The 11,729-nt window shown below is 44.2% G+C and overlaps 1 protein-coding gene across 2 annotated transcripts; it reads right to left on the bottom strand.

Moving 5' to 3' along the window:
• Nucleotides 1-155: 155 nt before the first annotated feature.
• On the bottom strand, nt 156-8,414 carry DNAL4 (dynein axonemal light chain 4). 2 transcript variants are annotated; one of them, XM_081929111.1, is made up of 4 exons: nt 8,292-8,414; nt 5,700-5,901; nt 3,870-3,953; nt 156-1,200 (listed from the first exon to the last, which is right to left on the bottom strand). In XM_081929111.1, the coding sequence occupies exons 2-4, from the start codon at nt 5,769-5,771 to the stop codon at nt 1,036-1,038; spliced, it is 321 nt and encodes a 106-aa protein (XP_081785237.1). In that variant the 5' UTR covers nt 5,772-5,901; nt 8,292-8,414; the 3' UTR covers nt 156-1,035. The 2 variants fall into 2 exon arrangements, with proteins under 2 accessions (XP_081785237.1, XP_081785238.1); XM_081929112.1 differs by lacking the exon at nt 8,292-8,414 and adding an exon at nt 7,963-8,244.
• Nucleotides 8,415-11,729: the final 3,315 nt, after the last annotated feature.

Raw genomic sequence — 11,729 nt, 5'->3', positions numbered from 1 at the left:
ACAACTGGAGTACGAAAATTGACATCACAAGCCATCCTTTCATAACATACACGGCAGAATTTGCTCTTTTGGCGAATATATGAAAAGCTCATGCCACCCTTCCACCACCACACACAAACACAATGGATCCAAGTGAATTCTCCAGACATAAGCCATGCATTTAAAAAAAGTTTATTGTAAAAAGTAAGTCCCCTTCACACTCCAAATTCAAATAGACTATATAGAAAATACAATAAGGACCATTAATTAACACCCTCGTGACAGCATTATTAGACTCTACAAAATGGAAGTACAATTGTACTTAAAAGTTTTGAGAAACTGGCAGCTCAGGCAGAGCTTCTTCCCACGACCAGTTTCTGAACAAGATACAACATATTGGCATCGTGACACTCCCACCCCTTCCCACATGCTATGCAAAATAGTCTTATTTGTGTGCCATACGCTTTACAAGCTATATCAGTGCTCTGTAGGTGTAGTGAGGAGGTGGGAGGGCAATTATCCTAGCAACCGTCCACTGGGTCAGGTTTGTCAAGCTGGCACACACACTTCTGACAACCAGGCAGCTGTCATCTGGGCAAAGAGAAATCAGCTGCCTTTTTCTGGTCTTCTCCCAGAAAGTGGGAAGAGATAGCAAGGAGAAGCAATGGGAAGTTTGGATTCAAACTCTTCATGCTCTCTCTGCAATGTATGGCTTCATAAACTGTGACTTGCAGTCACCATCCCCTGATCCCCACCTCTAAGCAAAAAGCCACATTGGTAAAATCAGAGTCAAACACTCTATGAGCTGGATTAAGTAGCTCAAACATTTTTACTTACACTCACGCACACACTCAGTATTTGTCATAAAGCTGGTATATAAATAAGAAAAAGCTCAATATTTTATTATTAAAAATAAGCCTGCCCTTTAAATTGTACAAAAACCAATGCAAAGTCTGGGGGGAAATCTCCTGAATGTGGTGAGCTTGAAGAGAGAGAGAGGAGAGAGAGAGAGAGAGAGAGAGAGAGAGAGAGAGAGAGAGAGAGAGATGGAGTATGTCAGGAGCACTTCCAAACGCAAACAGCAAGACTGCCTCCAAAGAACATGTACAGCAGATTCTTCACCTCATGGGTGATCTCGAAACCAAAGCCCTCCCCAATCACGACATGCCAGGAGGAGCCAAACTTCTTGTCCATTGTCTCTTTGATCATCTTGGCAGCACTCTGAAGGGAAGAAACAAGAGATTCAACAAGGAAAGGAATAGGAGCCAAAGGGGAAGGAACAGCAAGTTAGAAAGAGAGAAAAATGGATTCTTTCCCATATGCCGCTGAAGCTCATCAACTGTTTATATATACAGTGGGGGGGGGGGGAATATTTGATCCCATGCTAAATTTGCCCATTTGCCCTGTGACGAAGAAATGACCAGCCCATAATTTTAATGGTAGGTTTATTGTAGCTGTGAGAGACAGAATAACAACAGGAAAACCCCCAGAAACCCAGAAGACAAAAGTCAGAGATTGATGTGCATTATAACGAGTGAAATAAGTTTTTGATCCCTTTGCAAAAGATGACTTACTACTTGGTGGCAAAACCCTTGTTGGCAATTACAGGGGTCAGACATTTCTTCCAGGTGGCCACCAGGTTTGCACACATCTCAGGAGGTATTTTGTCCCACCCCTCTTTGCAGATCCTCTCCAAGTCAGCAAGATATTGAGGCTGATGTGTAGCTACATGAACCTTCAGCTCTCTCCACAGATTTTCAGTGGGATTAAGGTCTGGAGACTGGCTAGGCCACTCCAGGACCTTAATGTGCTTCTTTCTTGAGTTACTCCTTTGTTGCCTTGGCCATGTGTTTTGGGTCATTGTCATGCTGGAATACCCATCCTCAACCTATTTTCAATGCCCTGGCTGAGGGAAGGAGGTGCTCACCCAAGATTTGACGATACATGGTCCCGTCCATCGTCCTTTCGATGCGGTGAAGGTGTCCTGTCCCCTTAGCAGAAAAACACTCCCAAAGCATATTCTGTCCCCCATGTTTGACAGTGGGGATGGTGTTCTTGGGGTCGCAGGCAGCATTCCTGCTCTTCCAAACATGGCGAGTTGATTTCATGCTAAAAAGCTCGATTTTGGTCTCATCTGATCGCAACACTTTCACCCAGTTCTCCTCTGGGTCATTCAGATGTGCCTTGGCAAACTGCAGACGGGCCTGTACATGTGCTGTCTTGAGCAAGGGGACCTTGCGGGCTCTGCAAGCTCTCAGTCCTTTACGGTGTGGTGTGTAACAACTCTTTTCATGATGACTATGGTCCCAGTTGCCCTGAGATCATTGACAAGTTCCTCCCGTGTAGTTCTGGGCTGCGACATCATGATTCTCCTGATCACTGCAACTCTGTGAGATGAGATCTTGCATGGAGCCCCAGACTGAAGGAGGTTGACAGTTATTTTGTGTTTCTTCCATTTGCGAATTATTGCACCGTTTTCGCCTTCTCAACAAGCTGCTTAGCAATAGTCTTGTAGCCCAGTCCAGCCTTGTGCAGGTCTACAGTCTTGTCCCTGATATCTTTGGTCTTGGTCATGGTGGCTACTTTGGAATCTGCTGGATTGATTGCTTCTGTTGACAGGTGTCTTTTGTACAGGTACTGTAACGAGCTGGGATTACAGGTAAGACCTCTCCCTTACAGCAGGTGCTTCTAATCTCAGCTCGTTACATACAGTGAAGATACCAGGTAGCCTGACATCTGGCTGGTTGATAGGAGATCAAATACTTATTTCAGTCATTATAATGCACATCAATCTCTGACTTTTGTCATCTGGGTTTCTGGGGGTTTTCCTGTTGTTATTCTGTCTCTCACAGCTACAATAAACCTACCATTAAAATTATGGGCTGATCGTTTCTTCGTCACAGGGCAAACGGGCAAATTTAGCAGGGGATCAAATACATTTTCCTCTCACTGTATACATAAAGAGAGAAACACACACATACACACAGAGCTTTATCTGCTGTTCTTGGCTTCATTATATAACTGCTTTAAAAACAAACTGTTGTCATTATACATATCAATTACCGTATTTTTTGCTCTATAAGACTCACTTTTTCCCTCCTAACAAGTAGGGGGAAATGTGTGTGTGTCTTATGGAGCGAATGCAGGCTGCGCAGCTATCCCAGAAGCCAGAACAGCAAGAGAGATCACTGCTTTCTCTGCGCAGCGATCCCTCTTGCTGTTCTGGCTTCTGGGATTCAGAATTTTTTTGTTTGTTTGTTTTCCTCCTCCAAAAACTAGGTGCGTCTTGTGGTCTGGTACGTCTTATAGAGCGAAAAATACGGTATATGGTCATTTTTGATAGCTTTGACACATTTATATTTTGGTCTTGAGATGAATTTGTAACTTTTATTGAAGTTATCTTTTTAATTGAAATTAGTTGCTCCACCAATTTAACCATTCATGTGTTTACATGAGTATTTGGGTATTTTGTATTAATATGATTCTGGTATCGTCACTGAATTATTTCTATTTATTGTTGTATTGGCTAATCAAATTTAATTTCAAGTCAACTGACAGAGAGATCAAACAATTTCCCCCCACAGACATGGGAGCTTAATAGTAATGTGTGGAACGCCCTCCCATCAGATGTCAGAGAGATAATAAACTACATGACATTTAGAAGACATCTAGAGGCAGCCCTGTTTAGGCAGCCCTGTTTTAATGTGTGACATTTTAATGTATTTTTAATCTTTGTTGGAAGCCGCCCAGAGTGGCTGGGGAAACCCAGCCAGATGGGTCCGGTACAGATAAATAATGTTGTTGTTGATAATGATAATAATGTATCTTCCTTATCAATAAAAAATAAATCAAATAAATCCAAGCACAAAGTTCTCAGAAATGACCAATACCTCATTGTTGGTGGAGTATTTCTCACACGCAGTGACACACAACTCCATGGTTTCTACTCGCATCTCCTCTGGCATGTCTGTGTGCTGGAAGACAATGCAAGGAAGGCCATCAGCCACAAAGCAACCCACACTCCCAAACCCATCTGGGAGCCGCCACCTCTTCTTTCTTTCATGCTTGGCTAGGAGTGGGCAAAGGATGGAAAGTGTAGAAGCCAGGCACAGGAATTCAAGGGAAATCCTCTGTGACTGAGAAGTTTATTTAGGCAACTGGAGTACCTCCCCATTTACAGAAATGGCAGTCCTGAAGCAAGACGTCTTTCCAAGCTAGATACAGCTCTGAGGTACATTGGTTTTCTGTCCCATTCTCCTCGTCCCATCCTTACAGGGGCAGAAGCACGCCAAAGATTTTAAAACCTAGCTGTTTGCATTCAAATACAGATATGCATAACAGTAAGAAAAACCTTGCTAAAATTAGTAAGTTTCCAGTTCTTGCACTTGCCATACACACAGAGACTTTTAAATGCCAATATCACTTTGCCTTTGGAAGATACAAAATGGTTTCCAATCATTCTGCTTTTCTATTACACAGGCAAATGTCTCAGCAGCACATGCTAGAATTTGCAATACTCCATTCCTAAAGAGATTATAATCCTGCCCATGTTTATTACTTTTGTGCTAAAAATAATGTGGAGGCAGGAAGTGAGAAAGAACATGCTATTTCCACCCCTTCCCCATGCAGCAGGGAGATTTGTTCTGCTTGTGTAGCCTCCCCATGCAATGTAAAACCCAGTATTTCAGAGTCTAAAATAATGGATGGAGCCCGCCTAAGTAGAGGAAATGGCAAGAGAGGTCAGAGCTAGGACACTCGTCCTCACTCTTCCTCCTCTTGTGTTCATTTAACACAGAAGTAGTATGTGTATACAGGACTTATACTTCCTCCACATGCCTCAAATGTTCCATCATTTATTGCTGCCCACTTATTGTCCCATCTGCTATCAAGAACTCCCTCGTAACATCACATGCCTTTCCTCTTTCTCATAGGCATCTGGTTGGCTACTGCAAGAACAAGTGCCTGGACTAGATGGGCTACAGGACTGATCCAAAAGGCTCTTCTTCTGGTACTCTGTTTACCCTTCCAGTTTTCTTTCATGCCTTCATGCACACCTCTTTCTTTTGAGCAATCGTTCAGAAATTGTTGAGCCACTGTAGGCAATGACCACAATGACTTCTGCTTCTTCATGTGTACAGTGGTGCCCCGCAAGACGAACGCCTCGCAAGACGGAAAACCCGCTAGACGAAAGGATTTTCCGTTTTGGAGGCGCTTCGCAAAACGAATTTCCCTATGGGGTTGCTTCGCAAGATGAAAAAATCTTGCGAGTCCCCGCGGTTTTTTTTTTTTGTTTTTTTGCCCTTTTCCTAAGCCGCTTAACAGCTGATCGCTAGAAGCCGCTAGACTGCTGTAGCGCTAATCCGCTAAGCTGTCAATGGGTTTGCTTCGCAAGACGAAAAAACCGCTTGCGAGGCACCACTGTACTTTGTAAAATACTTGATAAACTCTTTGGGGAAGAAGCGTGGGATAGAAATTTAATAAAGAAAGAAGATGGTGTTTGCTGAGCAATAGACACATATCTCCATTTTAACAAGATTGCTGGGAGTGCCTTGTGCAACTGGGAGTGCCTTGTGCAACAAGATATACCAATAAAGTGCTTCACCCCACACCTCAGTACTCCTATTTAAATTAAGTAGCAAAGTAAAATGGAAGCTAATGACACCAAGCCTCCACATCTCCTGATCCAAGAACATATCATACTTCATTATTCCCATTCTTACCCTGATCAGTGGAAAGCTGTGAAGTCTCTTATAGTCCGCCTCCTCTTTTTTCCCCTCCCCAGTGTCTGCCATTGTCTGTCCACTGTGACCCTGGGAAGGGGCAGAGCAGCCTGTAGGGGACCAATCAAGGGCAGACTAGGAAAAGGCTAGGACCTTTTAGAATTCAGTCTGAACTGTTTTGCAGAAGCAGGGTATTCCGATGCTTAAGAGAAAAAGAGAGGGAGAAAATAGTTCAGTTGACGTATCCTCAGCATGAGGATATCACACATCTGAGATCTTTAAAAGAGTCAAAATAAAGAATGAGCCATTCATCTAGTCATGATTATATATGGCTAGATAATATACATGCATTATGATGCTATAGTTTTAGATGATGGTCTTTTTTGCAACTGTCTGTTGTTATTAGCATAAGACGTAAAATTGAAATGGTAACAATATTAAAATACTGTGAAAATCCCAGCCTGCTTGACTTTGCTACTGCCATTTCAAAATGCCAACTCTATTTTGCAAGCAAAAGCTTACAGAGTAGCAAGTCTTCTTGTTTGTATATTCCTATCTGTCACTAAAGGAACAATGTCCTTTACATCCTGCCTAGTTAACAGCTATTCAATCAAATGTGCCCATAAATACTTTTGAGGTATACTGTAATTTAGAAATTACATCCCTCCTGGTCTAACTAAAAAAGGCTGACACTTAAAAATCCTTATTTCGTCAACTTTAAGAATAGGAACTTAATCCCACAATAACATTCTCTGATTAGCTTTGCACAAGCCCTACTTCTTGCCAGTCTCTGGCTTGAAATGGATTGATTAGCTCACAAAGGTGGGCAGACATCTTTCTCTTAACCCTAAAGATTTCCCCCCAGGCTGGAGCTACTCTAGGTTGAGAGATCATGGATATGGAATCTTTCAAAGGACCTTGGAAAAACCCAAGCCAAGCGATGAATAGAGGTATCAGCCTAGGTAAATCCTGTATTTTGCCATGTTATAATATTTTTGCCAGTTTATCATCTATCCAAAGCCACTTTTGTGCTTCATTTCCCCCTTAAAATGTACACTCAATTTTTAAAAGATCCATTGAATGCTTGTTTACATGCCTTCTTGGGGGGCGGGCGGAAAGTACTGATATGAGAACAGCAGGCCTAAAAACAGCTTTTCTTTGCAGTTGTTGTTTATTTAGGGGTATCCAATTAGCCCTTATATTTTGGTGACAGTTCTAGAAAAGCAGTCCTTGGGAACAGCTTAAGTAACTAAATGGGCTTGGATTTTATTCCAAGAGATGCAAAGAACCTCTCTGTGAGTGAGTGTAATGGTGGCAGATGTAGGTGCCTTTCTTCCACTGATAGGTGGACATATCTTTGTGCTCTGGTCTCTCTCTCTCTCTCTATCTTGCAGGCAGGTATTTCATGTTATGCAATGCCTCCCACAAGCAGCCATTTTGTGACTGCTGCAAAATTCCAAATGTGCCCACTGGCCCCCAAGCAGGCAGATGTCATAAGTCAGTGGTAAAGCCCATGCTTTGCATATAGAAGGGTCCAAGTTCATACCATTGCAGCTCCAGTTAAAAGGATTGATTAGCAAGAGGCAAGAAAGATCTTCACCTGAAATTCTGGAAAACTTCTAATAAAGAAGGCAATATTGGAGAGAGAGACCCCTAGCTTGACTCAGTATGTCAGGCTCATATGTTATCGAAATATCAACATCTGATGCTGCTGCTTATACAGGAAAATATCCAATATTAGTCATACTCAAAGTAGGCCCTTTGAAATCAATGGATGTAAGCAGCTTAGATATATTTATTTCAGTGCGCTCACTCTGAGTTTCCATAGCTGAGCTGTAAATGAAAAAAACACATTTTAAAAAAATAACGCCTAATGCCAACTTCCTGGAAGAGAAAAAGTTCGCTGTTCTCAAGAGACTGGCAAACATGAAACATCCATTAGCGCCTGGGCACTTGTGTGAATGACTTTCCTCTTCTATTAGGAATGTTCCCTATGTATGGGTACAGCGATGGGCCAAAGGAAGTAACCCGAACAAGAGACGGTATGTTTAGGTTTGTCTTCTGGCTTCTTCAAGGATTCTACTGTTCCTAGTTCTCCCCTAGCAGACTTTTTTTTTTTTTTTTTGCATTTGCACAAAACATTGCAAGAAGACCTAAAGTGTTCTAAAGCAGGTGAGCTAGAGAAATGATCTGCAACAGCGGAACATTTGGCGCCTTTGTTGCTCCCTGAGGAAATTCGTTTCATCCAGCCTAGACCTCTTACCACGCCAGAGTCCGCCGCCCCGCCAGGCTCCGCGTCAAAACCCAGCCCGCGCCCCGCGAAGATGGTAGCCTGGGATGACCCCCCGCCCCAAGAGGGCCGGACCGCGCGAGGTGCTCAGGGCCAGGAGCGCGCTTCATCCTGTGAGGGGCCAGAACCGCCAGACCGAGCGGGCTGGGGGCGCTCCGAGTGGCCCTTGGCCGGCCGGGAGGGAGGTGTGGTGGGGGGCGCTGGGGTCTCCGGGCGGCGGAAGCGCCCAAGGCTCCACTCCGACGGGGCGGAGAGGGGAACGGGGCGCAGGGAGCCCGACCCGCCTGCCCGGCTTCTCTCACCTGAGTCACCTCGACCCGGAGCCCCAAATACCAGCCTCCCTGCGGTTGTTAAGGAAAGGAAACGTGCTTGTCTTAGCAACCGACGCCGGAAGTCCCGCCTTCCCCCTTCACCCATAGGGCGAGCCGCGAAGGGCGGAGAACGCCGGGTAGGTTGCGAGCGCTTGTCTGTCACGAGGAAGGGGAAAAAAGGTCCTTCAGGATCGTCGGCGGCGGGAGTTGCGGGTGTCTATCAGCTGCCGGATGCGATTTGGGAAATAAATAAAATGCCTACATGCTGCAAAGCGGCACCAGAGGTTTTGCAGCTGTGATCGTGTTATAGGAAGGAAGGTGTGATTTGTCCAGGCAGTTAAAGGTGCTCTGTCCCCGTAGGCACAGTCCAAAGCACCCGGCATTCTCCTGCCTCTCTCCCCGTCACGTTGGGAGGGAAGTATCCCAGCAGGCGGGTGCCAGGGAACTTTTTTTTTAACCTACCCCTGTGTAGACCCTGAATTCTGTATTTATTAAAAAATAAACTGAACGGTTGTGAATAATTCAAATAAAAATACTAAGGGGGCGTGGGGGTTGGGAGAAGAAAGGAAAGCTGGGGGAAATAGATCAAGGCAAGGTGGTCAGAAAAAATCTGGATTTGCTGGTACATCTCTGCATGGTTCTCAGCATAGCTGTCAACTTTCAGGTTTGAAAATAAGGGATCGGCAGCCTCGAAAATAAGGGATCAGCAGCCTCACCTGTCTCGGGGACAGGCTACAGGATATCTGACAATCCGGGATAGCAGCGAGAAATGGCGCTGGAATAAGGGAATTTCCCGCAAAAAAAGGGAAAGTTGACAGCTATGGTTCTCAGTAGAAGTGCCTATGATTTCTGACTCCCAATTGTTTCACAAGAGCAGCAACGAAACGCCCTCAATTATACCGCTGGAATGAGAGCTTTGGAAACGGGGAGTGGGATTTCATTGAATCCTGGAGGTTCTAGTAATGAAACTTTGATCCCACAAGCCTGTTACAATAAGAAAGAACATTAATTTCACTCATGGAGAAACAACGGCCCTATCTGAAAAAAGAGAACAGTTGCAAAGAGAGGTGTGGGTGAAGAAAGGGGAATACTACTCATCATCTTAAACGATTGGGTGAACTGGCATTGCAGTGAGAGAGAGAAAGAGTGCAGAAGGAGGCTGCAGTTGGAGCCATCCTCCCCTAGCCTCAGTCTGAGCAAGACTGACACTAGACACTAGAGTTTAGGCAAAGTGGGGCAGTGTTATGAAAGAGCAGCCAGTTTGGGAGGAGAGGGACTGGTGGTAGGATTGCCATATTTTGAAGAGCAAAAAAGAGGACACATTTGCACGATGCTTTTGAATTATGGTGCTGGAGGAGACTCTTGAGGGTCCCGTGGACTGCAAGAAAATCAAACCTATCCATTCTTAAGGAAATCAGCCCTGAGTGCTCACCGGAAGGACAGATCCTGAAGCTGAGACTCCAATACCTTGGCCACCTCATGAGAAGAGAAGACTCCCTGGAAAAGACCCTGATGTTGGGAAAGATGGAGGGCACAAGGAGACGGGGACGACAGAGGACGAGATGGTTGAAGCTACCAGCATGAGTTTGACCAAACTCTGGGAGGCAGTGGAAGACAGGAGTGCCTGGTGTGCTCTGGTCCGTGGGGTCACGAAGAGTCGGACACGACTAAACGACTAAACAACAATAACAACAACTTTTAATTATTGATCGCTATGACAACTCTACCCGTGAAAAAGAGGGTGTATCCTGGAAAAAGAGGACATATTGCAACCCTACTAGGATGTTCTGCTTCAGGTGTCAAAATAACTTAATTGTCCTCAGGCACCAGGCACTTTGGTTTGATGTGGGGCAGAGGCACCATTTTCTCCTCTGTCTCAGGGAGCAAAATATCTTGGGCCAGCCCTCAGTCTGAGAGTCCTGACCCAAAAATGATGGTTTTAAACCTCATGCCAATTTGGCCTCATTGGGCTGTAATACGTGGCTGGTGGACTGCAGCTATTACATGTTAGGCAAACCAGACTGACAGAAATGCTAGTCAATCCAAGTGTATTGTGTATTGGCAACCTATCTGTTTGGCTATTCACGATTTCAGTTCTCTGCTAACCTTAAGTCTTATTTATAGTGGCTGATATTTCTGCTTTTTTCCATTTGCTAAATTACACATTCTTTCTGGATCCCAGGACCTCTTGAACCATGTCCTATTTCTTGGCTTCCTTTGCAGCTTCCTTTTTTGATTGAGATTCTATGTGCTCTTGGTTTGCATCCCTAAATAGCTCCTATGTGGAATTTTAAAGTTTTTAATTTCCTCTCCTTACCTTTTGTCTCCACCATCTCGTTTCCTCACCACCACCCCATATGTCATCATAGCAGAAAGGCTGTTAATATATTTTTTTTCATTGTTCAGCAATCTGTTGTTGTTCTTTGTTTGAAATGTACCACGCTGGTCCATATTTATAGTTTTCTTTTCAGCTATGCCATTTTTATTAAATATTTTTGAAATCATTTATTTTTCTGAGGAAAATGTTTCTTTGATCTCAGTCAACCCTTCCTCCCTTTCCTCAGTATTTTCACTCTGCTGTAAAAAAAAAACCCAACCCCCCCCCCATTTATCTATGGTTCTGTTCATTCTCCTATTTACTTACCACATTTCCTGTGCTAGATTTTTAGTCTGTGTCACACATTATCTGAAATCCATGTGTGTCCTGGACTTGGTTATAAAATCCTACTGTTTTAAGTGTTTTTTTCTTAAACCAGCTTCACACCAGGTAGAGTTCTTAAGGCATTGCTAATCCATCTCTAGCTATGCAAATACTTATAGACATCCCTGTTACATCAAGGCCCCTGGTGTGTACAAAAACAGAAATGAAGCTTAGACTAATGATGCCATGCTGATGTATGGTGAAAGACTGGAAAAACAACAGCCTCACCACACTTCAAAGAGGTAATGTGAACACACCCTCTGTGTTTGAACTCCACCAGAGTTTTCTGGTTCTGTTCAGAGCAGATTGGCACATTTCCCGATACGCCATGAATATGCTGCCACAGCAACCACAATAATTTGGAGTGTAGATTCACTGGTTCAGATATAGCCACCTGTGTGAAGCTCTTAAATGTGTTGCAGCTACATGTGCTTGCAGATCACGTGTGCTGGTTGAGTAAATGTACAACTCATGTTAAATTAACCTGTAGATTTGGGATGGTGCAGAGACAGCACTGGAGAGGCGAAAGCAGAAGATGCTGGCCCAAGCTTTGCAATGAATATTCAACATCCAGAGTCATAAATGGTTCTGTATCAGTGCCATGTGGATATTTCTCTGGTGCTTCCTAATGCCTGCTAGTTCATGGGCAAGAGCAAACCTTGGAGGTAACACAGAGCTGCACCTCTTTATAGTTGCCAGTAGCTGTGAGGTTGGGTGTGAAGGGTGGC

This window comes from Podarcis melisellensis, assembly GCF_964234715.1.
Source record: "Podarcis melisellensis genome assembly, chromosome: 10".
NCBI classification, from domain to species: Eukaryota; Metazoa; Chordata; class Lepidosauria; order Squamata; family Lacertidae; genus Podarcis; species Podarcis melisellensis.
This window is presented reverse-complemented; position numbering and strand designations above follow the sequence as displayed.

What these genes read in the sequence shown, in the direction of transcription:
- DNAL4 (XM_081929111.1), bottom strand. Translation starts at nt 5,771, where the DNA reads ATGGCAGACACTGGGGAGGGGAAAAAAGAGGAGGCGGACTATAAGAGA. An exon ending in ACAGCTTTCCACTGATCAGG is followed by an intron (nt 3,954 to 5,699) that starts GTAAGAATGGGA and finishes ATTGTCTTCCAG; the next exon opens with CACACAGACATGCCAGAGGA. An exon ending in AATACTCCACCAACAATGAG is followed by an intron (nt 1,201 to 3,869) that starts GTATTGGTCATT and finishes TCTTCCCTTCAG; the next exon opens with AGTGCTGCCAAGATGATCAA.